A 25450-nucleotide genomic window follows, 5' to 3' on the forward strand; every position below is an offset into this window, starting at 1 on the left:
CAGATTTAGTAGCATTTGAACCTGAAAATGCACAACCGAGAAGCGTTGACACAGAAAGATAAATACATGATTACGTAAGTTTTCATCGTGCACCACCCGGAAGCGCCTGGCACACCTACGGCTCTGGGAGGTGCAGACAGAACCCTGACGCTCCAACAGGCCCTGCGGGCTTCCCTGGGCTGCGGGCAAAGCACCGCACGCGGGTGGCCTCACAACAGAGACCTTGTCTCAGGAATGGAGCCCAGCAAGGTGTCGGCATGTCAGGTCCTGTTGAGGCCATGGGGAAGGGCGTCCCCGTCTTGCCCCCCGGCACCACCTCGCCCCTTGGCTGGCAGACTCTTCTCCCAGTGTCTCCTCACATCAGCTTCCCTTGGAGCATGTCTGTCCCTGTGTCCAAATTTCCCTTTTCTGTAAGGACACCAGTCACCCTAATGCCCTCATTTTAACTTGACCATCTCTGTAAATCTCCAAATAGCTCGGGGCTAGTGGAGTCAGGATTTCAACATGTGGATCTGGGGGGATGGTCAGTTCAGCACACGGGGGCCTCCCCACGTCCTCTTCTGCTCCATCTGTCTGCAGCCAAGTTGGTTTCTGACAAGTGTCTGACCAGCTGTTCAGTCAGCCCGACGGGGCTGAGGCCCCCAGCTGCATCTGGTCACCCTCCAACAGGGCGGTCCCTGCTATACATCTGCAAACCAGGAGCACATCTCCGAGCCGCTCGGGATGTCTCGGCTTGTCCGAAAGGCGCGCAGTCTGTTCCTCTGCAGCTCTGAACTTCTGCTCACCTGAGCCCCGGGACTCCGGGGCTGCGGGGGAGTTAGCGCTGCAGAGAACACAGGGAGCTAGGCGCCTGACCACAGCTTTTTCAGACAAAAACAATCATTTTTTCGTCAGTTTTCCAACTGGTCTTTTGTATGAGCTTTTGTTTTACAACACACGGGTGCCTTGCTGGAAAGAAAATCTGAACCTCTAAACAGCATCAATTTCCCATCACGTGCTGTGGTCGCAGGCCGAGCTCCGCCACACACCAGCCCCTACAGGCCTCCTAGGTGCCACCATGTCCCCCAGCCCAGCAGCTCTTCTGAAAAGGCCCTTCTGAGGCAGACGCTGCTATGATCACACAACTACCTGGCTCTGCCGTGGCTGTGCCCGCACTGCCAGAGCCAAGGAGAAACACGGGGGAAGGGCCGGGGGGGAGCCTGGTGATGCAACAGCACACAGCCGCCGGGTTAGGGCCATGCGCCACGCCCGCCCACCTGGGCCTGCTGCTCAGCAACAAAGATCTTTCCTGGCTTTACTGCGATGAGAGGCGCACGTGACGATGTGGTACTCTACGTACAGACGGAACTACCTGTTTGTGGTGAGAACTGTTACCACCGGTCTCCCTGGCACCTGTGCCCTTTGAACTGCACCTCCCAGCCAGCCCCTCAGCCCCTGGCACCACCACTCTGCCTCCAAACTCTGATCTTTCGTACCTCCAAGTGTTTTCCAACGGCTGTTGGCAACACACAGCTGATGTAGCCGCAGCCCTCAAAGAGCGCCACCTCCCACCCCCTTCGGCCCTGCGGCCGCCGTCCATCCCGCTGTCAGTCTGCACACCCACGGTCGGTGCTGCCACTAGCCTCAGGAAGTCAGTCTGAGAGGGACTGCAAACAGGAGCAACGATGCCTTTCCCATCCACCTTCGCTCGTAGGTCTTCATTCCGTGTGCAGAGCAGGCCTGCCTGCTGAAGAGCTTCCCTTAGCTTTTCTTACAGCCCATCTGCAGGGATGAACTGTTTGGTTTGAGTCTATTTCTCTCATGTTCCTGATATTTTTTTCCGGGTACAGACTCAGCTGCCAGTCTCCCGTCCAGCATTCAGAGATGTGGCCCTGCTCCCTCCGCTTGCAGCTTCTCACAGGGCAGCTGCTCCAATCCTGTCTTTGATTCCTTTAAGATGTGTGCCTTCAGTTTCCTGTGTGCTTTTCCAGTGGTTTAAACATGCTGTTCATGGTGTTCTGTCCTGAGTGGTTTTGTTCTGCTGTGCATCCTGCTTGGGGGGAGACGCTTGGACATGTTTGTGATTAAAAAAAAAAATTCTTGGCCATGATTTCTTCAAACAGCTCTTCCATCCCATTGTTCCAATTTGGGTAATTTCCAGGGACCCCACCGCCTGCTTCCTCCGCCGGGGTCCCTCACAGGCCTGCCCTGCCCCATCACCGTGCTCTCGTCCCCGAGAATCTCCATGGGACCCCCTCCCAGCTCTGCTGAAGCCCCCCTGCTCTCCACGTTCACCATGACAGCCTTCAACATATTAATCCTCACTGTTTAAACTCTCCTGCCTGCATCTCAACGCCCAGGTCACCACAGTCTGGCTCCGCTGACTGCTCTGTCTCTTGGCGGTTTTACCTACTCTTTTGTGTCTTGTGATTTTTACCAAGTGCCAGAGCCGAGTGGAACCTGTGTGGGACAGCAGTGCCTGAAACGGCGGCCTTTCTCCCGCCAGGCCGACAATGGGCAGGGCCTGTGGTGCCACACACCCCCCGTGGGGGCTGCTCCCTCAGCTGTGCGTCTTCGTGCCCAGTTCAGCCAGGCCTTACTCCAGTGGGAACTCCTGCCCTCCCTTGGTAGTGGACGCTGTGTTAACCGCTGCTTCCTCCCTGGGGTCCTGGATGAGGGGCTGAGGGTCCTCGTGGCCCTCCCTTCTGGAGCAGGAGCGGACTCCTGCATGGGGACATCTCGGGGTGGGACAACCGTGGCCTCTACTGTCGGAGTCCGGGACACACCCACCACTTTCAGTGTCCAGAACACCACCTGGTTCACTACCTGGCGCTGTGCTGACTGGATCCGGTGAGCAGGAAGCAGCAATTCAGATGCTTTAATAACAGTGAACTAAATTAAGCATGAAAAATGAAATCCCCCAAACTCAGCTGAAGTTTCTGGGGATTCGATGGTCTGCAGTCCAGCTGCCGTCCCCCTCAGAAAACACGCAGGTAAGGGACACACTCGCAGCCTTGCTGGGTTCAGGGGCAGCATTGCGACGTCTGGATGTGTCACTTCACCCTTCCACACAGCACCACGTGGCTCCCGGTTCCAAGTGGGATGGGATGAGGTCAGGCTGTCAGATGTGCTGCTTGACCACCGAACCTTATGACCAAGGAGCCCCAGCGACGTTCACAGCGACGGAAAGCACGGACGTGCCCCGGAGACGCCAGCCGGGATGGCGGGGACAGCAGCACAGACCTCCAGGCTTCTGAGCACATCAGACCCCGTACTCTGGAGACACTCGGCCTCCTCTCCTGAGCACGGATCACAGATGTCAGTGACCAAGTGACCCCCGAACATGAGCGCACTGACCCGCTGGGCCAGCGCGGGGTGTGGGCAGTGGGGACATGGCCTGTCCCAAGCTGCAGCAGGAGCCTCCAACTCTCAGACGCCTGCTGCCGGCCTCCTCCAGTGTCCCTGTGCCCATGTGCCAGGATCCCTGAGGGGCAGTGACCAGGGAAGCCCTCCCTCCGAGCTGTGCGTCCGGTAACCTACCTCGTCTGGAATGCAACTGGGCCCAAGGACTGACCCACATCAACTCATGGGGCGATGCCAACAGCTCAGCCAAAGGTGCAGAAGGACCAGGACTGAAATCAGTGACAGAAGATCTGGGTGGGGACAGACATCTGAAAACGTGAAGGGACCAGGCTCACCAAATGATCTCTGCAGAGAACACTCACCACTGGGTAGACAAACGGCCTCTTGTGGAGTAGACAGCTCACGGCCCCAGCCCTCACACCCACTCTGTGGGCCCGTGAGCTCTGGGGACACTGAGATGGGGCAAAGGCCAGAACAGGAACCCCCGCGGGGCACCCAGTGGCCACCAGACCAGCACTGAACCCCTGGCGCAATGCCACCTCATTTCCTGGGACCAGCTGGCCACCTGCTGGCAGGTCAACCACACAGAGGGAAACGGGGAGCCTCCTGCCCTGCCCATCAGCACCACCCAGGACACCTCCCAGGCATTGCCTGACTGGGGGCCGAGTGCAGCCCGGGCCACACAGCAACAGGCTGGCATCCACGCAACTGACCGCTTGTGAACGGCCTGCGTCTGTCTTCCAGGATGACTCGCTTCTAATCAGAGACACTGTGGGGTGCTGACCCCTGTGGCTGGAGTGTGCAGGACCCAGGATCACAGAGCGGGTGACACCAACAACCTAAACGTTCATTCCCGGCCTGGAAAACTCTGGTTTGAAGGTCTCAGACCCCAAGAGGGCGCTTTCTGCAGTGGACACATAGTGGTCCCAGAGAACCTGGGAGATCACTACACACCAGGACTGGCCGGCTGCTCGGAGCCCTGGGCACTCGCAGGTGCTGCCCGGTGTCCCATGTAAGGGAAGTGAAGACCAGCCGAGGGCGGGGCGTGTGTGGGGGAGGGTGGGGACCATCAAGCACAGCGTCAGACGGCACCACCCGGGTTGCGATTCCCTTCTCTGCGACTTTCTCTGCACCTGTTTTCTCATCATGTGGGACCCTGTACACACACATTCTACACGTCCCGGGAGCTGTCAACAAACTCAGATGAGGATTCCTGTGCTTAGAGGCCCTTGGTGACTCCCCGGCCTCCTGTCCCCGACCCCTCTCCTTGGCCGCAGGCGCTAGTAAGGGAGAACCGGCCAATTTTCAGAATAAAACGCAGTTTTATTATGACAGGGAAAGACTACAAGCCGTTAAGGGGGGAGAAAAGTCAACAGGTAAACAGAGGCGTGAACATCTCGGCAAGAAAACCCACAGCACAGTCACTGGAACCTTGTTCTTACGATCATTGTTTTCAAAATCATAGTAAATCAAACAGTCACGTGAGTTATCAAAGGAACGGCAACTTCGAACAAGGGAAGCACACAGACACAGCGCAACCACCGCTCCACGACACACACGGTGGGAACCCCGGCGGCCCTGGCCCCGCGTCCCCGTCCCAGCTTTCTACTGGTCACACCCCCAATCACGACACCTGAAGTGGGAAAGCCCACTGTCCCACGGCGACACGCAGCGACGCAGCCACCATCCCGGAATACAAGTTGCTCTAAATCGCGCCTACATGGTGGTTGTCAGGGAACATTTCCTGCGTTGAGTAGCCAGATGTGAGCTGAAAGGAAATAAATTCCTAAACCCTTCACATGATCTGTTCCTGACGAGGTGAAACCACAGCAGGATGTCAGCACAGGGGGGGCCACGGGCCACGGGAGCCCCCAGGAGTTCTCCCAGTCACAGGGGGCGCTCAGCAGAGCTAAGTGCTTAGAACACCAACGTTGGAGGGAAAAATGGGATTAATTTGGATACAAAAGGTTAAAATAGTGTCTAGTAAGATGAACAGCCTGTCCACCCCAACCTCACGCTCTTGGAGCAGCTGAGCCCCGAACACAAGCGAGGAAGGGGTGCAGGGCTGACCAGACCACAGGGACCTGCCAGAACCCCTAGGACCAACGTGTCTGCCCCCTCCCGACCTGCAAGGAGGGCACCCGGGAAGCAAGGAGCCCACGGGCCGCAGCAGAAACCTCACGGCTCAGAGGCTCAGATATTCGTGGTAACCTCAGCCGAGGCCCCGTGGGACGCGCTGTCATCAGAGGCCCGACGGCTCAGCCACACGCCAGTGGGCCACGCAGGCCCGAGAACACACATCCACCTGCGGATGCTTCCTGCTGTTCCACAACATGCCTGAGACTTGTGCGCCTCAAACACAGAAACACAACTGGGCCAGAGCCCAGCTGTGTCCTGGGGATTCCCCCGGGCGCGACCTCTCTGCGGAGCAGATTCCAGCTCTTCCCACACCGCCCGGAGCGGCTCAGCGCCCCGATAAAGCAGCTGACGGGCCAGCTTCTGCACAACCTGTCGGCTGAGGACACTTGACACATTTTTAGGTAGTGAAAACAATGAAAATTCTGTGACACGTGGAAAGCGTGTATGAAATTCAAATTTCACTGTCTGTAGAGGGAGTCTTCCTGGCACCCAGCTATGCTCACATGTCACCCGAGCAAAGGCAGCAAGGCTTGGACCTTCGTGGAAATAGTCTGCTGACACCACTCTTGTCCAGGAAGGGACGCAGGCGGGGCCCCAAACTGCGCCCCCATGTCCCCGAGCTGTGAAGTCTCAGAAACGGACAAGCTAACTTTGGGTCTGAACAGACAGATGCATGCAAGATCCCACACGAGGAACAGGGACACTGTCCCATCTCCTGCATCAGCCCTTCCCACAGCTCAGCCCCAGTCCTGCGGCCGCGGACACTGAATGCAGGCAGAGGCCCAGCTTGAGGTGGCTGCCCACTTCAGCCCCTCACACCAGTCTCCAAGCCGTGGCCAGGAGAGCTCGCGGGACGGGAGGCAGGAGGAAACATAAGGAAGGAAACACTTCATTTACGCAGGAGGTTAACGAGACGGAGACCGTCGGGACGGCAGCCTGCTTCTCCTCCGCTGCGCCCGCCAGCCTGCGCCAGGACTTGGTGCTTCCGGGGATGGGGGAGGCAACAAAAACAGCACCGATTAAAAAGCAAGATTCACGCCCCAGAATAAAGGGAACCGATCTAAATGTCAGCGTGAGCTTGGTAATTCGTTCACATCACTATCACGTTTATGAAAATCACCATCGTGGAAAGAGAGAGCAAGAAGTGTAAGAAAATGCCTATTTCTAGAAAACCAGGGCTGGGGCTGGGGAGAGACGGTGATGTCCGGCATGCAGGGGGGTCTCAGTGATCAGCAGAGCGGACGTGCTTGGAAACCCATGAGTGTCTCCAGCTCCACAGGCCCGGGGGGGCGCCTCCCTCTGCCGGCAGGACGGAGGCTGAGTCTGTGCTGCGTGAATGTCACACGAAACTTGGGGAGACGCCCGCCAAGTCCCCCATCCCCTCCACTCCCCAGCTTTCTGACCCACAATGTGGAACAGGCCGGTGCAGCAGAACTGAGCCCCGGCGCCCAGGGGGTCCGTGGGGAGCACAGGAGACACCAGTGGCGCATCCTCCCAACCCCCCACCCCCACACGCCGCCACCCAACCATCTGAACACCTCGACCCTGGGCACCCGCTCCTCGGGGCCCAGGCTGCAGGGGAGCCGGCACTCTCGGGGTGCTCCTGGTGGGTGGCGGTATCCGGAGGCTGGGGAGGTCGGGGTTGCTCTGCGGGCCTTGCCAACACGCCGCCCGCTACTCGTACTCCAGGAACTGCTTGTGGTAGAACAGCAAGTATCTGCAGGGGAGACAGCTGCTCGTAACCACCCTGACCGCAGCACCACCCCACGACCTGAGGATGCAGGGCACCTGCCCGCAGGCCCCCCACTGCCCCTCCCTCATGTGGGGTTGCTCTCGGAAGGATGCCTGCAACGGTTCCAATCAAATCCACCTCTGCCCCGGCCTCCTCACGGCCACAAGGTTGTCCCCTCAGACCCGCACTCCACGTGGGGGCCTCCCAGCCGCTCAGGCAGCTATGCGGGAGCCAAGAACCCCACTGACATTCTCTCCACCAGGGACTCTGTGGAAATGAAGGGGTCTCCCCTCCAGACCCCCCCAACATCGAGCCTGGTGGGTTCCGGCCCAGGCGAGCAGCGCCTCCAGCTGCAGACGCACCCCTCGCTGTCCAGCACGTCGGCGATGCCAGCCTTGGTGATGATGGCGTCGTCACACTTGAACCACTGGTCCTTGTGCTGACGGATGAAGCTGGTGTAGTGGCCGCTCTCCAGGGTCCCCTGGTGGTTGACCACCGCAAACAAGGAGTACCTGGGTCGGAGAACGGCTATCACCACTTTCATCACCACCGGAGACAACCTCCCGCAGCCAGAAGCTGCCCCGAAGGCAGCCCCCCACACTCAGACACCAGGACACACCCCTGCGCCCCCCGCACTCAGACCCCTGCGGGACACCCCCCACCCCAGCACTCAGACCCCTGCAGCCTCACGCACTTGTTGTCGTTACTGAAACCGTCTGTAGGCGGCTGGTGCTGTCCATTCATCCGGCTCTCTTTGCTGTAACAGACACGGCAAACTCTGCACCATCTCAACACTGACGCGACCACGCACAGCAGCAAGGGGTCGGGGTGGGGGGGCGCCAGGCTCTGTGCCACGTGCGTTTTACAGATACTTTCTGCTTTTCCCAACAGCTGCCATCTCAGGCAGAGCTCACCCTTCAGTGACGGCTGGGGACCTGCAGCCAGGGTGGCGGCCCGACCCAACAGGACCACACCAGTTTCGAGGCTCGGAGGCAGGGCCAGCCCAGACCCGTGGCCACCCTCCTCGGACCCTGCCAAGGCCCCGTCGACACTTGGGACTTCAGGGCTTTGGCCTGAAGGTGGGCAAATAGAATTCTGTGGCGTCAAGCCACCCAGCCTGTGGTATTTGCTACAAATCCCGGGAAAGGACATCTGCTAAGCACGTGCCCTGGTGTTTCAGGAGCATAAACTGTAAGTGGCCTAAGACACAGACTTGAGAACCAGGCAGGTGGAATCCACAATTGCAAAACCACTGTGTCGACCTGTAGTCCAGCCTTGGTGCCAATGGCTACAGCACTGCCCTGCACCCCCGCCCGCAAGTCCAGGCCCGCAAGTCAGCAGAGGAAACCCAGCCCTGGAGCAGCCTGTCTGAGGAACGCCACCCCCTCACACTGGGCGACCTGGGCTGAGATCAGGACAGGCAGGTACCCGGTGCCACCCCTGCCCGACCGCGGACACAGGGGCAAACCTGGAGGCCATGAAGGGGGTCATGTCCAGCTCCAGGGGGAACGACACGTAGGTGGTGATCTTCCGCCGGAGTTTGGCCGAGTGCTCGAACCGCTACAGAAGCCGGGGAAAGGGAGGGAAAGGGCTGCACCCAAACTGGGCCTTCTGTTTATTCTCTGAGCCTCCTGTGGCCACACCTGGAGCCTGAGCCCCACAGACGGCATGGACCCCCATGTCACCCAGGGGCTGCTCCAAGCACAAACCCGGGTGTAAACCCCACACAGCACACGGGGGAGGGAGACCAGCACACTGTGGTCTGTGGCCTCTCACCAGACAAGACACCTCTGGGTCAGGGCCAGGGCCTGGACCCACCAGGGAGGCAGGGTGGGGTTCTGGATTTTGTTTTATGGTTTTAAAGGGCCATGGAATAAGAGAATAAGCAACGGAGATTGTATGATTTATATACAAAATCAGATCAAAAATATCCAAGAACAGCAAACACATGATCTCTGCTGTGCAATCTTCTTTTACAAACACGTGCACTCGATTGACACCCACTCCTGACCCTTTGCAGGAAAGGCCTGCCCACCCCCGACCAGACCTTAATGCTAAAGGCCTTGTGTGCTTGTAAGTAAAAGAAAACAGGAAGCTTAGGGAGAGTATGGAAAAGTCTGGGGGCTGAGAGGAGTAAAAAGGCTAGCCCCCGCTCCCTTGGTAACGCACACTATTTCATCCTGAAACAATCACGGACCAGAGCCCCGGCCCCCACCGAGGCAGCACAGCCCTCGCCAGGGCCGCCGCGGCCTCACCTTGAGGTGGAAGCAGGCCACGATGGGCAACTTCTTCATGGTGAGCTGCTTAGTGGACTCCTGGTAACTGTGGCAGCCGCTGCACTTGATCTTGGCGCTACTTCCTAAGTGCTCCGGCCTGGTAAACCTGCAACGCATTGAAGAAAAATTTTAGGAAAAAGGAAAGGAGAAATGAGAGGAAAACAGAAGAGTTATTTGCGTCACTTTCAATCGGTTCATTTTTCTCCTAAAAACACCCGTACCATCTGGGATGTTTATCATTTTTCAACCAAAAAGAACTGCTACTTCTTTCATCTTCTCTCCTGTCACTTCAAAAAGTGTTTATCTTAAAAAAAACTTAAACGTAAAGTCTGATGAAATTGCAATAACTTTCTAACTACCATGACCCAGCAATCAAGTCTGTCCCTGAGAAGTGAACGCTTCCATCCACACAGACGCTGTCATGAATGGTTACTGCAGCTTCATCTGCTAAGGCCGAAAAACCTGGAAGCAACACAGACACCCTTCGGCGGCTGAGTGGCTACACCGGGTCCATCGTGGAATACTAGTAAGCAGTGAAAAGGAACCAACGCGTGATGCATGCAACCTGGGTGACTCTCCAGAGAATGACGATGAGTGAGAAGAGCCAATCCTGAAAGGTAACGTGTTGTATGACCCCGCTGACGTCACACTCTTGACATGTGGACTTTGTAGAAATGGAGAACAGATGTGTGCCGGCCAGAGGTGAAGGAGGCAGCAGTGGTGGGAGGGCGGGGGGTGGCTGTGAGGGACCCTGTAGTGAAGGAGATGCCCCGCACCCTGACTGCACCATGTCAATGCCCCGACTGTGATGTTGTGCTATAATCTGACAAGATGCTCCCACCGGGGGAACCTGGGTAGAGAGCACACAGGGTGTCCCTGGATTACATCCTCCAACCGCAAGCCAAACTGCAGTTATCTCAAAATTAAGAGCTAAAAAAATGAGATGTTTGGGGAAACAGTGATTTTCTACTGAAGAAAACAGGAAAAGGAGATGCCAAGTAGTCAGCAAGCATTTCTGGCACAGGAGGAAGCTACCAAAGATACAAACCCACAAAACAGGTGTTTGAATGTATTTTATATCGAATCTTAAAAGTTTAAAGCTGAAGACGAACAAAAAATTCAACCTTTTCACAACCAGGTCTGGAAATCCTTGTTTATCCTATGGAAATTGTCAGATAACGTAGGGCAAACTGGTGCCCAGACCAAAGCGACCCTCCTGACCACAGCACCAGGAAGAGGGGCCGGGCAGTTGGCGGAATCTGGGAGGAGGGAGGATGGAGCCCAGCCCCTGGGGGCTCATGCCCCTGCCAGAATCAGTCCACAGACTCCACCACCAAAAACAGGTGGGAGATTATATGTACAAACAACTGGTCTTTTCACCACAGAAATGGCAAAGCAAGACAGATCCCTGGACCTGAGGGGCCAGGAGACCAAGCCCTACATGCGGACCCAGTTGGGGCCGTGACTGGGACAAACTGTATTAAAAAAAAAAAAAAAAAGCAACCACTAGGGCAGTTTGGACGCTGACTGGACACCCCTGGAAGGGAGAAGAGAGCCCCCGATGACAGGGAGACTGGACAGACCCCAAAATCCAACTGTCCAACCCAAACAGCTGTGCCTCCTCACCCGCTGGCTCAGGGCTCACAGGACCTTGGCTGTGCTCCCCCCTCAGCTAGGCGAGGACCAACGTGGCCTGTCGGGCTGGGAAGACACTCCCATTCCAGAATCCCAAAGCCAATGCTGACCACTCCTGGAACGTGGCGGACCCAGTCCTGGGTGCGTCCCTATAACTGGCCAGCCCGAATCACAGAGACCACGCTGCTGCGGAGTGACCTTCCTCTCCCAGCGAACGCGGGCGGCTCCTACCTCCGCAGGCAGTCCGTGAGGGTCGTGGTCCCCGCCACGTGGCTCTCCCCGTTCACCACGCTGCCCTCGCTCCCAGGGCTCAGTGGCCAGAAAGGGGTGGAGGAGCCGGGCAGGTCCAGGCTGATGTCCCAGAAGGGGTCGATGGTGGTGGAGACGCCGCTGGGGGGTGGGAGAGGAGGACAGGTGAGCACCAGTGGCCCACACCCCAACGCCCGGGCTCTGGGGCCACCTCAGTCATCTCAGGAATTTCGGGAAAATACAGATTCTCAGGCCCCAAATCCAGAGGTTCTGAATCGAGGGATGTAGGTGAGCCTCTGAGGGCCGTGGACCCTAGGCCTGGGGGACATTGGGCCTCCAAGGACAGTGACACCAGGAGCAGCAGCACTAGCCCAAGGGCGGCATGAGATGGCCCCTCCTAGAGATTCATTGTAAACTTTGCAAAAAGGAGTCCCGCAGGCTGGGAAACGCACTGGAAGTACCTGATCAGTCAAGGGACACGCCCTCTTGCTGACAGCTGGGTGGAAAAGGGCCGACAAGGAGGTGATTCGAAACAGAGCCCAGGCCCCGCCCAGAGCGATGGCCCTGCTGCGTGCTGCTCCACTGGACACTTGTCACATGGGCCACACCGACCCCTCCCCAGGACCGCAGGGCCTGGTGGATCCAGGTTCTGAACTTCAGGGGATCACGACCAGGGTTTTTAAAGACTGAGATGAGCAGCACGGAGGGGGAAGGGGAGAGCTCCCTTGGCCTCGCCAACATGCACCCTTGCCTCCCGGAGCAAAAGTCTGAGCCCAGTGCACGAGGGGCACAGCTCAGAGGAAACGTAAAGGGTCTGTGAACTGACTGACAGCATGTCAAGTGGTTCTGTCCCTCTGAAGGGGGCTGTGCTCAGCTCTTGGTACAGGGACCCCAAGGGATGCAAGGACGCCCTGACCTGTGGGTCACCCGCTAACCCCTTGGGCCTCTTCTCAGAGCTGCTTCCTCCTGGGGATCTGATGGCAAGGCTGCCAGAAGGACACGTGTTTCTCCTCCAGCTGCCGCGTGAGAGGTAGGGCCCTGGCACCGCGAGGCCTGACCCTCTGAGTGTGCCTCAGATGTGGGCCAGCAGGAGGCGCACTTACTGGCACACCTGGCAGGTGACGTCTGACTGCAGCCCGCCTGTGAAGATCTGGTCTATGATGCAGCTGCAGTGGTTGGGGTTGTCAGCCTTCTTCCCACTGTCATCACCTGGGGGGACCACAGCACGTCACCTGGGCCACCGCCGGGGCAGCCCCCAGGGCAGGTGAGGGGCCCAGCTTCCACCAGACGGACTTCTACCCATTTCCTCGGCCTCCCTACCGTCCATCTGACACCAAAATGCGTCTCATGCCCGGTAACTGGGGGCGGTTACCAATTCCTTTTTCACGCACAGAGTAACTGGGTAGTTTCCCAGTGTGGAAGGGGCTGGACACACGGTGGGTCAGACGCCCCAGGTAGGCCTGCTCTCCTGCACCAGACATAAGGTATCCATGACCATGAGGCGTCCTTGCAGGACCCCTGCCCTCTCTCGCACCAGCTCCTGCCTCCAGGACCCCAAAAGCTGTTTCCTAGCCGCTGTGCCCAGGTGAGACCCACTCCTCCTCCACAGTTCAGCACGTTTTATTTATATAATTTATGGGTAAATCGAAGACTGTAATACTCCCTTGGTGGAACATGAAACACACTAACGTACATCGTATACACATTCTGTGTGACTTTAAGTCAGCTAAACGACAGGGAGTGCCTGTGTGTGTCCATCTGCGTGTTTATTAAATAACAAAAAGTTAAATTCCGACAGAGGAACACAGGGTAGCCCCTGGACCTCCTGACAGCAGTTCCCTGGAGACTGAAGAGTAAACGCTTCCCAGAAAGGTTTCAAACTCATGGGACGAGATGTTAAGATCAGGGAAAACGCACACAAGACGACGCCTAGAAAAGGCAAAGCTCACCATCTGAGGACACGTGACCCTGAGCCAGGGGGCCGGGCTGCCCCGTGAGGATGCTGCACTGTGAGGAGAGCCATGCACATCTTCCCAAACATTTCAGAGGGAACCACCCCTGAGAAGATCACAACGGCCCCACTGTTTTTGCCATGTGACCACTGTGACAGCAGTGCACTTCCAAACAGAGGATGCTCAGAGGAGACCGACGCCAGCAGGAGTCTGCTTTGGCACAGCGGCTCTTTCCTCTGTGCTACAATTTACCCCAGGAAACCAAATCTTACGCAGCATTACAAGGATCATGTGTGTGTTTTCAGGAGAAGAAAATGTAAGTTCCCCCTCCACCCCCCACAAAATACGCAACAACAACAGCTAGAACCAAAGCCACAACAGGTGACCGCAAGGAGACACCACCCCCAACTGGGCCGTCTCTGAGATGGACCTCTCACTCCAGACCCACCAAACACCCCAGCCCCCCAGTCAGTGAGATTCACCCTGTGTCCACACACTTCAGCCCAGGGCCTCAAACAGGGAGGCCCGGGGGAGGGCAGGAGCCCACCCCCCATTCTCCCCGCTCCAGCCCGCTGCCCCTACCCCAATCTGAGGACCCCAGCGAGGCCGCAGCCCTCGGGGGCCAGGCTGTGGGGCTGCATCACAGGAGCCGATCCCTGTGAAACCCCAAGAGACTTTAAATGAAAGGCCTAGGAGGGACCTAAACTGGACGCGACTTGGGGTCAGGGTGGCGCCAGTGAGGGCGCAGCTTCACTTGTGTCCCCAGCTCCTCTGGCCACTTAAGACCTTTGGAGACTCCACTGGAGAAGGGAGCCAACTTGGAGGTAAAGCTGGGACTTGAGCCCATCGGGAAGCTCTGGGCAGAGTAGCTCCTGCCACCGGGCAGACACGCGGCTCCCCCACCAGCTCCCCCACCCCAAACCAGCGAGGGCGGAGGACACACCCCCATGGCCTCCTTCTCCTCCACACTGGGCACACAGATCAGACATGACAGGTCCCGCGCTCCTAGCACCAGCCCCCCTCCCTGAACCTTTGCAGTCCCTCACCCCAGCCCCCCAACCTTTGCAGTGCCGGTGCAGGACGTCCAGGGCCGCGATGAGGAACTCGTGCGCGTCCTGCTGCTCGTACCCCGCCAGGTGGCGGGCGTGAGTCCACACCAGGTGCAGCAGCTTGTATGGGATGTGGGGGGCCCGGTGCCCGGAGTAAAACTGCTCAGAGAGGAGAAAGCACGGCCTCGTCAGGGATGAAGGCTGCCCTCGGAGCACAGGGCCCATGCGAGAGTATCCGACAGACATCGGAGTTTCCTATGCCTATTTTGACAAAAACGAGCCATTTATTCCCCTTTTTGTGCAAACTTTTTTTTTAAACTTTTGTTGTAGGGGGAGGCAATTAGGTTTATTACTTACTTATTTAAAGGACGTACCGGGGATTGAACCTAGAACCTCAGGACTTCGTGCACGTTAAGCATGCACTAACCCCCGAGCTCTACCCACTCACTGTCCGAATTGTTTTTATTTGAACTTTCCGGGTCTGCACCTCCCTTCCTCCAATCCCACCAGGTGTTTTGTGACATAAACCAAAAGGATGGACTGTGACAAACACCTGTGAAAAGAGATCCCACACACTAAAAGGTGACTGCTGTGTGTGAACCGCACCTCAACAAACCTGAGCTTGAAAGCCAGCAGGGTGGAGACGAGCTCACCACCCAATGGTGCTGAGTGAGCCCCGTGCCTGCAGGGCACACCTACCAGCCCATTCCCCGCAGCACCACTCAGCCTGTCCATGCCTGTGACCCCAGGAGCCGCAGTAGGACCTCTGGGACTGGTTAGGCCCGACAGAAGTGGGCAAACTTTTCCTGAAAAGGCCCAGACAATAATTAACTCCAGCTCCGCGGCCAGACAGGCTCGGCCATAAGGGCTCCCTGCTCTTCCTTGTGCAGCAGGGAACGGGGGGGTGCTATCCAAGATTCTGACAAAGCCAGGCAGGGCTGGGCCCCTGGGCTGGACGCCTGAACAACAGCCAGGTCCTCAGGACAAGGGGAGGTGCTGGTCCTGCTCTGCAGCCGGGGCACCCGAGGTCACATGCGAGCCTCCAGGCTGGGGTTCCGTTCTGCCCCTAGTGCTGGTGGGGAGACAGGGCAGGCAGCCCTGAGTGGGAAAGCGGCAGGTGGCTGACGCCCACCCTCCTGTGAACCAGGACGGCCAACAACAGGGAGGAAACTGCCAGTGTCCACCGCTCACATCCCTTTCAGAGGACTCTCCTGTCTTCCAAGTCGGTGGCAAGCCTATAAAAACGATGCCACGACTCCCCTCAACAATCCCTTTGGGAAAACCACGTGTTCCACAATAAACGTGTTCGTCAACTGTCTCCTCGATAGGTAAGCTCGTCAACACTTGCCCTCCTCCATTCCAGTCAGCCCTGTCTTACCGGTTTAAGGGAAGGACAGTTTTGGTAGCGCCCCGGCAGGAGCAGGTGCACAGGCTCACCTCCTGGAAGAGAGACGACATCTCGCAGACCAGGCAGGAGCCGGGGCTCTGCATCTCGCAGCGGTGCCGGTCTGATAGGAAGAAGTCCCGCAGCAGTGGAGTGTGTGTGAGCGCCTGCACGATGCAGTTCATGAAGCACGTGTTCCCCAGGTTGATGAGCCCGCGGAGACCTGGGCGGGCGGGCGGGAGCGCGGGTGACTCTCCCACCCCCTCAGAAGCACGAGGAACTGAAGCGTGGCTCTGACTTTCATGCTGCTTCTGTATGAGGTGTCCTGAGGGCCGTCCCCCCACCCCAATTCAGCATCACCGCAGGAGGAAGCGCCCGCAGGTACTAACAACAGGGCCTGACAAGCAACCTCCTTAAAAGTTTCTGAATGCATTTCAAGTCCTAGGAAACCCGGAGAACCTTCTCATCTGCATCTCTGCCCTGCAGATTCCTGCCCACAGCCTCGACTGCCCCCCTCAACGCCCGCCCGCCCACAGCCCACCGATGGTGCAGTTGGAGGTGATCTTCCGCCGCTTGGGGTTGTGTTTCAGCAGCTCCAGCTCCCGCTTGGTCGGCTCCCAGGTGGAAAACTTCTCCCCAACACCTAAGCAGAAGGAAGGTGGTGTCTGCGTCTGAGTCAGGGTGGCGGGATGCAGACCTCGCCAGGCTGCAGCTCAGAGAGGGAGACGTGTGACTTGGGCCCTTCCAGAAACTCCAGTACAGGGCAGCGAGCTCGGCAGCCACCCAAAGGAGCGTCTGTCAGAGACGGTGCCTTGAGTGAGCCGTGCTCCCTGCGAGGAGAGCGGCACTCTGCCAGAGACCCACCACAGACGCAGAGACGCCTGCTTCCTCAGCCTCTGGTCCCCGAGGAGAGAGGGACCAGCACTGCCAGCGCGGCCCCCAAACCAGACCCAGCCACTCTCCCACGCCCCTCCGCTGTCCCTCCCTGGTGCCAGCCCCTTGCCCAGCAAATCTGTCCCGACAGAGGGGACGGGGGTGTGGACTGCAGGACTGAGACGAGTCGGGCGCACAGATCTCAGAGAACCAAACCTTGCATTTTCCAAGCTTTCCGCTGCTCCTCTTTAGCGATGATTTCTATGTCCTTGTCGTAGATGTAGTCCTGGCAGAGAAAGCAGTAGATGCCTCCATACACCAGCTCTATGGCTGTGGAGGGGGGGACAGCCTTAATAAAAACCCAAAGGTCACAAATACAACACGCAAGCGCTTTAGACATTTATGTGTCTGCACCGTTTCTCTAACACAGAATCCTATTGTTATAAAAGGGCTCCCTCCCACATCGGACAGGAAATCCTGAGCAGATGGGTGTGTGTGTTCTCTCTGGAAGCTCCTGCCAAGGGCTGAGGAATCTGAAAGAGAAGGAGGCGCCAGGTCCGCATTTTATGAAGCACCAGATGCCCTGATGCCAGGACCTCCGCCCAGTCTCCGGGACAAGGCAACCCTGCAGGAGCACTTCCAGGGCATGAGCACTTCCAGCACCCAAGCTTTAAGGACGGAGCATGAGGGGACCCAGAGCCGCTCTGCACCCCCGAGCAGGTCCTGCACTTTCTCAGCCTCATCCTGGATGAAACAGGGATGATGCCTGAGAAAGGAGCTACTGCCGTTCAACAACTGAGAACTGCTGCGGCTCAGAGTCCCCAAGCAGCGCAAGGCGTCTGCAAGGCAGAGCGGCCTGGAGGAGGCACCCCAGACCTAGAGCAACAGGTGGGACGGCGCCCCCCAAACCCCGGGGCGTGCACCTCCATCCTGCACTCCACTCCCCGGGGTGACGATGACAGGACCAGCACTGCCGCCTCACGGTCGGTCTGTGCGACAACCAAACAAATACACACAACTACGTCCCACAAGCCTCCCAGTGGACAGTGACGTCTTAGTAAATCACAGCCTTTATCGCACTTCACGTCTTAATTTACCAAGACACAGACCAGTGATACTGTGGTGCATCTTGAAAGCCCTCTAACACAGAGCTACCAAAACTCAGAACGCAGGTTAAGAACCCCGCCCCGCTTCCTGCCCTCCCAAAAAAGGAACACCCCACCAACCGTGTAAGTCACGTCACGGGTATTCACAGGCCCACTGCAGGAGGCACAGGGACCAAGGAGAGACCTGGCCAAACGGCTTGCAGTGAGGGTGAGAGAAACTTCAGGAAGGCAGAGACACCACCCGCCAACAGCAGGGCCACCAGCCCAGAAGACCACATGCCACATTCTCCCAGACAAGCGGCTTCCGACACTCAGACCACCAAGTGGGGCCCCCACGCACACCAGCTCACTCGGGGAGCCCAGCCCTCAGCCGGCCGGTGCACGCAGGGTGCCTCCCTACCACCACCTGAGCCCCCAGTGCTGAAGCTGTCACGCCCTCGGGAGAGGACGGAGTGGAGCACAATCCCACCCCCATCACTGTGAGGGCCGGGTCCCATGACACACGCTCCAGAAAAGGTTCTGTGGCTGGACCTCTTGAAAGTGGTTTTCCTCTGGACGCCTAAGGCCCTCACCACCATTAACAGAAAACACTGCTCTCAAGGAGCGACCCACCAGTGACCACTCACAAAATAAGGCCAAGAGCAAAACAGCTCCACCTAACGTCCAGAGGGCACAGCCGTCCGAAGGCATGAGGGTATGAAATCCACCTTTACCTTGACGCCCTGTCGCTGGCCTTCCCACAAACCCTGAGCACGGTGAAACCCGTGGCGGGAAGCAGTCAACTCAGCCAGGGACACCCAACCATAGCCCACGCCAAGGGCTCAGTGCTGCACTGAACACCTTTCTCTGCGAGTTTCTGCCTCACCTAATCCATAACCAAGCTTCTCAGAGGGAAGGACGAGTGTCTCATCTTCCGTTAAAAATAAAGCACTCTGCACACACAGTTACCCTCACGGTCACAGGTGGCACCAGCACCAGCCTAAAACCCTAAGGCGGGCGGGGCAGAGACCCAGCGAGCTGCTTCCCTCGTCTGCCTGGAGTCCTGCAGGACATATTGCTTCATAAAAGTGGGCTCTGGAAGAGGGGACGTCAAACTCAAAGGAGGAGGTGGTGCGGAGACCCTGAGGCCCAGGGGCATCTGGGGCCTTACCCAGGTTGTGTCTCTTCGCCTTGGCGTGCTCATGGATGTGCTTCTTCGTGAAACAGCCAAAAAAGACACAGTGCAGGCAGGAGTGCAGCCTGTTCAGGTGGACGCCACACACGTGACAGACGCACGACTTCGCCTGCAATTCAGTGAAGACAGTCAGAAATCAGGAGTTCTCAGAAAGACTGTGACTGGGGTCCCGACAGCACCGCCGGGGTTGGGTGAGGAGCTTGGATTTCCTCCCTAAGAGACCATTTTCTTAACCCTTTCAACCGCCCGAAAAGGTACTTAGGTCACTAAGCTCAGAACTAGGTTCACAGAAGACATAGCTTTCTTCATAGGAGGATTCCATCTTGTGCAGGAGAAAAGACAACATAAAACCTTCATTTTAGAATCATCGCAGTTATTAATAACCGGCTCAGTCTGCACCAAAAGGATGTGAAAACCATGGGATAAAAAAATATTGGGTGGTTCACAACAATTAAAGGCAGAAACAGTCCAAATCTCTATTAACAGATAAACACACAAAACATGGTGTATCCACACAATGGAGTATTAATTACTCAACCGTGAAAAAGGACAAGGTACTGATCCAGGCTATAGCAGGGATGACCCCTGAACACACACCAAGTGAGAGAAGTCAGACACAAGGTCACACACAGCATGACTCCATTTGCGTGAGGCGTCCAGGCAGAACAGAGACCAGAGGTCACCAGGGCTCAGAGAGAGAGACTGGAGCAGATGACAGTGATCTGAAACTCGAGGGGGGAGCACGTGCTTCACATGCACCAGGTCCTGGGTTCAATCCCCAGTCCCACCATTTAAAAACAAAAAACAAAAACAAAAAACCTAACTACTTCCCCCAAATTTAAAAAATAACAATAAATTTTTTTAAATTAAAAAAAGGCTCAGCAGAGGTCGGGGTGAGTAGACAACTGTGCGCACACTGGACAATTTAAAGCGGTTTATGTCTGTTACGTGCACTCCACCTCAGTAAATGTGTGTGTGCATACCCATGTACACATGTGAACTGGAGCACTGAATGTTTACTGTTTCAAAGTGTCACCCGTGAGATTAGTTTTGTAATTAAAAGGGAAAAGGTTACCTTTACAACAGACAACTCTGGCCAACACCATCGTAACCTAACTGCACATCCCCACGAGGAACGACGGGCGAATCTAGACGCTAGATCCAGAGCTCTGAGCAGCACTCTGGGCAGTCAGACGACCAACCTGCCACTGGTGCTGCCAGGCTCCCCGTCTACCAGTGTGTCCTGTCACTCCACGGATTCTGCCTAAGCCAGTGACAGCAGGACTGCTACTCTCCAAAGATGGTTTCTACCAAAAAGCTCAATATGAGAGTCATTTGTGTCTCGGAATACAATCTGACTCCAGCACTGAAGCAGAACTGATAAAAGGGGCACCCGGCACAGAGCCCTGCCGTCAGTCTCCTCCTAACACACAGGCAGTAACACTCACTCAGGATAAATAGTAACAGACCATCCTCCCCCACAACTGAAGGCCTGAACCACGCTTCTAAAATAGTGACCACAGAAGCCTCCCACTTCTTAGACAAGGGTCCACAGGCTGACAAGCCACAGTGTCGCTTTGTAAAGATACAGAATGGAAATGAGGGCATTCGAGCTTCATGCTTTACATTTAGTTTTTGTATTTCTCTCCTTTGTTTCCCATACATAAAACTGCACTTTGTAAATACATCTCAGGTTTGTGTCGAGTGAACAAATCACATTTCAATCCGTCAGCAAACCAAAACATAGGCAGTTAAAAAGGTCTTGCCTGGGAGAGGGGGAGGATGTGGCTTAGTGGAAGAGCCCATACTTAGCGTGCACGAAGTCCTGGGTTCAATCCCCAGCAACGAGGATTACTCCTTTGAACTGATTACCAGGCTTAAGTTTTACAAATCCTTAGTAAATCTTCCAAACTGAAAGCCAGAGGGGAAAAAAAGGAAAATACACAATGCCATTTCCATTCAATAGACTATTAATTGTGTAGCTAAAGAGAATGACATCTAAACGCATAGGCAACAAAGAAAGGAAGGAGTATACACAGCATGATTAAAAACAAAAACCAGGTAACTCTGCTTCACAGGCACACGTGTATTTGCTGTTGTTTGAAAACCAGGGAGACTCGGGCATCGCGGTCATCTAAGGTCAGGGAGACTCACTGACCTCACATATTCTATGCACCTTTGAAGTGTTTTATCTTTAAACACTGAGAACACATTCAGTCATTTCTGTAATTACTTTTTAAAAATATAGACTCATGAATTTTAATCTTTCTCAGTAAAACATTCCAACATCTGAGCATCTAGAATTGTCTACACATTCCTTTACGTGTGTTTAACCTACAATTAGCTCAGGTATAGCAACTATTATTGGACACCTACAAATACTCAACATTTTTAGGCAAGAATTTAGTACATTGCTATTTGACATCTAGTATTTAAATAACCTTTGACAATAATGGTTTCAGTTCCCCAAGACAGAAACCCAGGGCAAAGAGTTAGTTGACTCTAGCCAAAAAGAAAAAGAAAAATGCCACATATTGCTTGTATGTGGAATCCAAAAAAAAAAAAAGACAAAAATGAACTACTTATTATTTATGTCTTAGATGATTGATTTCTTGAATATATGTAAGCACATTCAACTGTCATTTATGACTGGACTGCTGCATTCTGTTGATTCTTATTTTGTGGTTGGTTTTATTCTTTTGATAACTTTGCAAATTAAAAAAGCTAAAGCTCTCAATTGTTCTTAGAAACAATGAACAGTACATATATGTAAATTTTAAAAGTTTTCTCTCAATGAATTGCTCTTCCTAGAATAAACTTTGTTTACCGCCCCCCAAAAGTTAGTTAACTCTAAAAAGAGTTGGCATAGTCCCACTTCCTCCCAAAGGGTGCCCAGTCCAAAATTCTTGAAATAGTGGTGTTCAGACCACAAACTCGGAGACAGAAAACACGCCACAGCAAGGAAGGCGTGACTTCTGCACCTGAGCACCTACCACTTCCCAGAGTTTCTTCCCTCCAGCACCTTTTCTCAAACAAAAACCTTCCTGAGATCTTCTACCTAAAGGGTTGCTTCAGTTCCCTAATTTTGTGCCAAGAAGACTTCAAAGGCTGTTTGCCAGCCTCCGGATAACTGCCAAAATTAAATCAGGATCAGTAATGGTCCAGAAGTGCCAATGTTTCTTCACTTGTGGTGAAGTACTTTGGTAAAAATATTTACTATGGTTACAAAAGGGGGGCTTTGAGGACAAGCTCCTGGAAAATTTCAGAACCACAGAAACGGTTCAAAAGAGATAAACAATTATTTTTAAAAAATTATCTGTTCCCCAAAACGCCTATTCAAAATATAACACACACTACACTAAGTCATAACAATCAGAAGTAAAAATTTGTATGTCTTTATTGCCAGTTTCCAAACGCACAAGTCCTCAGGTGGTAAGACATGTGCCAGACACACACGGGAAGGTACGTTCAATACAGAAAGTTAGCAAAAGTGACCACCTCTTCTCATTCTGCCTACCAAAAGAATCAAAGTTTAGTTTAAAATTCATAACCCTCCTCTACTTGGAGAAGAGAGTTTTAACTCCTATGGCTACGTTGTAGCAGAGACTGGGACCTCAGAGAAGTTTAACTTGAGTTCAAGTATTTATACCAAAGGTACCATCAGCTGAGTCCCGGTGAACTGCCAAACATTCATCACTCTTCACCAGCGAGTTCAACTCTTTCTCAAACCAACTCCTCCTTGGCTGGGCCATTCCAGTGCTAGAAATGCACAGGACACCCCCCCCACCCCAATATTCAGACAGAAAAACGGATGGAGGACGTGAGGGTTCACTGCTGGGATTCGACAAGGCACTGCGCTGCGGTCGGACCCGAATTCTGGAAGTATTCACACCCTCTCCTGTCTTGTCTGTAGTTCAACTTCTTACCAGCAAGTAACAGAGGTGCAGTCCAATAGCGCTCAAACTAAGCAACTGATACTAAAAAGATCAATCCAAGCCACACAGAACCGCCCAAATGTGATTTCTTCACTACGAAATTAGGCAAAGTTAATGATCGGTTGAACCTGACTCCTTCAGCGCCTTCAAAAATTACGGGGCGGGTGGGGGATGGAAATGGGTCACATAAATCCTGACCAATAAACTAACAATGTGGAGAGGTAACGCAATCATCCTTGGAAAAACGGTTTCAACCAGGTGATTTTTAAGGGCACATAATTCCGTTAGCAGAAACCTCACACCCGTCCTCCTAGAAATGTTTCATCTCCGGCGTTAGTTCATCCTAAGAGGTAACACTTCCCAACACTGTGAACAAATAAACAAAGAAAAAACTGGTGCTTAACGTTCTCTACAATCTCAGTGGATGTTAGTTTCCCCATTAAAAAAATGCTATTTAAGATGGACACTGCTTAACAGCGCTCCCGACCTCAGACTGCAAACTGCAAAATCGTGTTACTCTGTAACAGCAAAATTTATTCAGGTAAGTGAATACAATCATTTTCTTATTTCCAACTCACTAATAAACCTACTCGCTTATATGGGGCGTACATCCGAAAAATAGGATACTGAATATCGTTCTCTGTGTCTCAGGGAGCGACTGGTGTGTCGCAAGGGGCACCCAAGGCCCATCGGCCTTCAGACCCATCTCTCCTTTAAACCTGCTCCTACGCAGCTACAGGTGACACCGCAAATCATCATCGTGCGGAACGACGGGACTCTCAGCAGCAAGACCGCCTTGTTTCTAGGTGCTGCTGCGCTCCGCACCTGCGCAGGTGCACACCTGGGGGGGGGCACGTCCTGGAATGTCTCTACGGACCCTGGGCCTGGGATGAGCCCCGCGGCTGAATGGGGGGCGCGCGTCTCTGTGGACCCTGGGCCCGGGGTACGCTCCGCGCGGCGGCTGTACCCGCATCCTGGTGACCCCGCGGACGGCCCTCCCCGGCCCAGCGACCTCCCCCACCTCAGGGCAGCGGCCAAGACTAGGGAGCTCCGCAAGGCGCGTGCAGCACAGGCTGTCTCCCACCCGACTCGGTCCTCCCGCTCTCGGCACCCCCACCACCACCCGGCGGGAGGATCCCTTGGACACGCCCCGCGCTGCGGCGTCGGAGACCCTCCCCCTCCTACCCGGCAACCCCTGAAGAGACCGAGACCGCCCCCGCCCCCGCCCGGGACTGGGCCGAGGAGAGTGGGGGAGGGGAGCGCGCGAGCCCCACCCCCCGGGAGCCGGGCCCAGCCGCAGCGAGGTGGGCGCACCTTACGCTTGCGGGCCTCCGCCGAGCCGCTCCACACGAAGCACTGGTAGATGGCGCGCAGGTTCTGCTTCCAGTTGTCCACCTTGAAGCTGCCCAGGTGCGCGCAGCCCGGGGGCGTCACCACCAGCTCCGACTCCATGGCCTCGCCGTCCGGCTCGGGCCGGGGCGCCGGCGGGGACGAGGACGACGCCAGCGCGGCGCGAGGCTGCGGGCGGCCCGGCCGAGGGACGGGCCGAGGACAAAGCGGAGCCGCGCGACGGGAGTGGCGGGCGCCGCCCGGGCTGCGCTCGCGGGTCGCCGAGGCCGCAGCGGGGCTACGTCATCGCCGCCGGGCACGCACCGCGCCTGCGCCGCCCGCCGCCGGCCCGCCCACTGCTCCCCTCCCCCGCAGGCTCGGGCGGGTGAGGGGTGGGGCCAGCGAGGCCCCGCCCCTTAGTCCACGCGATTGGTCGTCGCCGGCCGCGTGATGTGGGGGCCGCGGGGGCGGGGCCGGGCCGGTTTGCGCCGGCCGGGGATGCCGCAGGGGCGGGGCCGGGCCGGGCCGCGTCCGGCGGGGCCGGCCTGCAGAGGCGGGGCCGGCCTGCAGAGTCCGGCCCGGCACCCTGCGTGCCGTGAGGCTGGGCTTCTCGGTGGAAAGCAGGGAACCAGGCGCTAGCACGCTTTGGCCGACCGTCGCCATTTCGGACTCGCGCGGGCCGCACGTTCGGTTCGGGGTTCGAGTTCCCAGAGGGCCTGTCGCCTTGCGCGGCAGGTGCGGCAGGTCCGAGACGACAGGTGCGAGCATCTCCGGGGAGTCAAGAGACAGCGGGGCCCCGGAGCCGCCACAAGCGAAGAGACACAGAAACGTAGATGATCTCCGCGCAGCTGAGGCTCCAGGCTCGGGACCGAGGCCCGGGGTGACGCTTGCGGCTCGGACACCGCCCGGGCGCTGAGCCGCGGCCTTCGCCGTGGACGCGCCGCCGCCGCCCGTCTGCGCCTCGCTTCCTTCGGGGCCTGGTCTGAGGCTGCCTTCCCGGGGACGCCTCCCCGCCGTCCTGTGGGACGTTACAGCCCCCAAGTCCTTCATCTGCTTACCCAAAGAGTTTATTTACTTGTTTATTCTTTAACTGTTCCCTCAGTAGCGTGGAAACTCCGTAAGGGTAATGATTTTTGTGCGCTTTATTAATCGCTATATCCCCAATACCCAGGGCAGTATTGGTAATGTGCAGGTTCTCAAAAATCAATGTTTAGTTAGCTAGTCAATCATCCCAAACTTTTATTTTGTTTAATAACAAATATGAATAGGATTATT

The 25450-nt window shown here is 55.9% G+C and overlaps 1 protein-coding gene across 1 annotated transcript; it reads right to left on the reverse strand.

Moving 5' to 3' along the window:
- Positions 1-4644: 4644 nt before the first annotated feature.
- USP22 (ubiquitin specific peptidase 22) lies at positions 4645-24509 on the reverse strand. Its single transcript, XM_006213810.4, has 13 exons — positions 24161-24509; positions 18888-19020; positions 16848-16961; positions 16300-16401; positions 15812-15981; positions 14386-14533; positions 12477-12582; positions 11356-11514; positions 9469-9595; positions 8682-8773; positions 7908-7970; positions 7576-7725; positions 4645-7198 (listed from the first exon to the last, which is right to left on the reverse strand). Exons 1-13 carry the CDS (start codon positions 24296-24298, stop codon positions 7156-7158), a joined length of 1545 nt encoding a protein of 514 aa, XP_006213872.1. The 5' UTR covers positions 24299-24509; the 3' UTR covers positions 4645-7155.
- Positions 24510-25450: the final 941 nt, after the last annotated feature.

The sequence above is a fragment of the Vicugna pacos genome, chromosome 16 (assembly GCF_048564905.1).
Source record: "Vicugna pacos chromosome 16, VicPac4, whole genome shotgun sequence".
In the NCBI taxonomy this organism is placed as follows: domain Eukaryota; kingdom Metazoa; phylum Chordata; class Mammalia; order Artiodactyla; family Camelidae; genus Vicugna; species Vicugna pacos.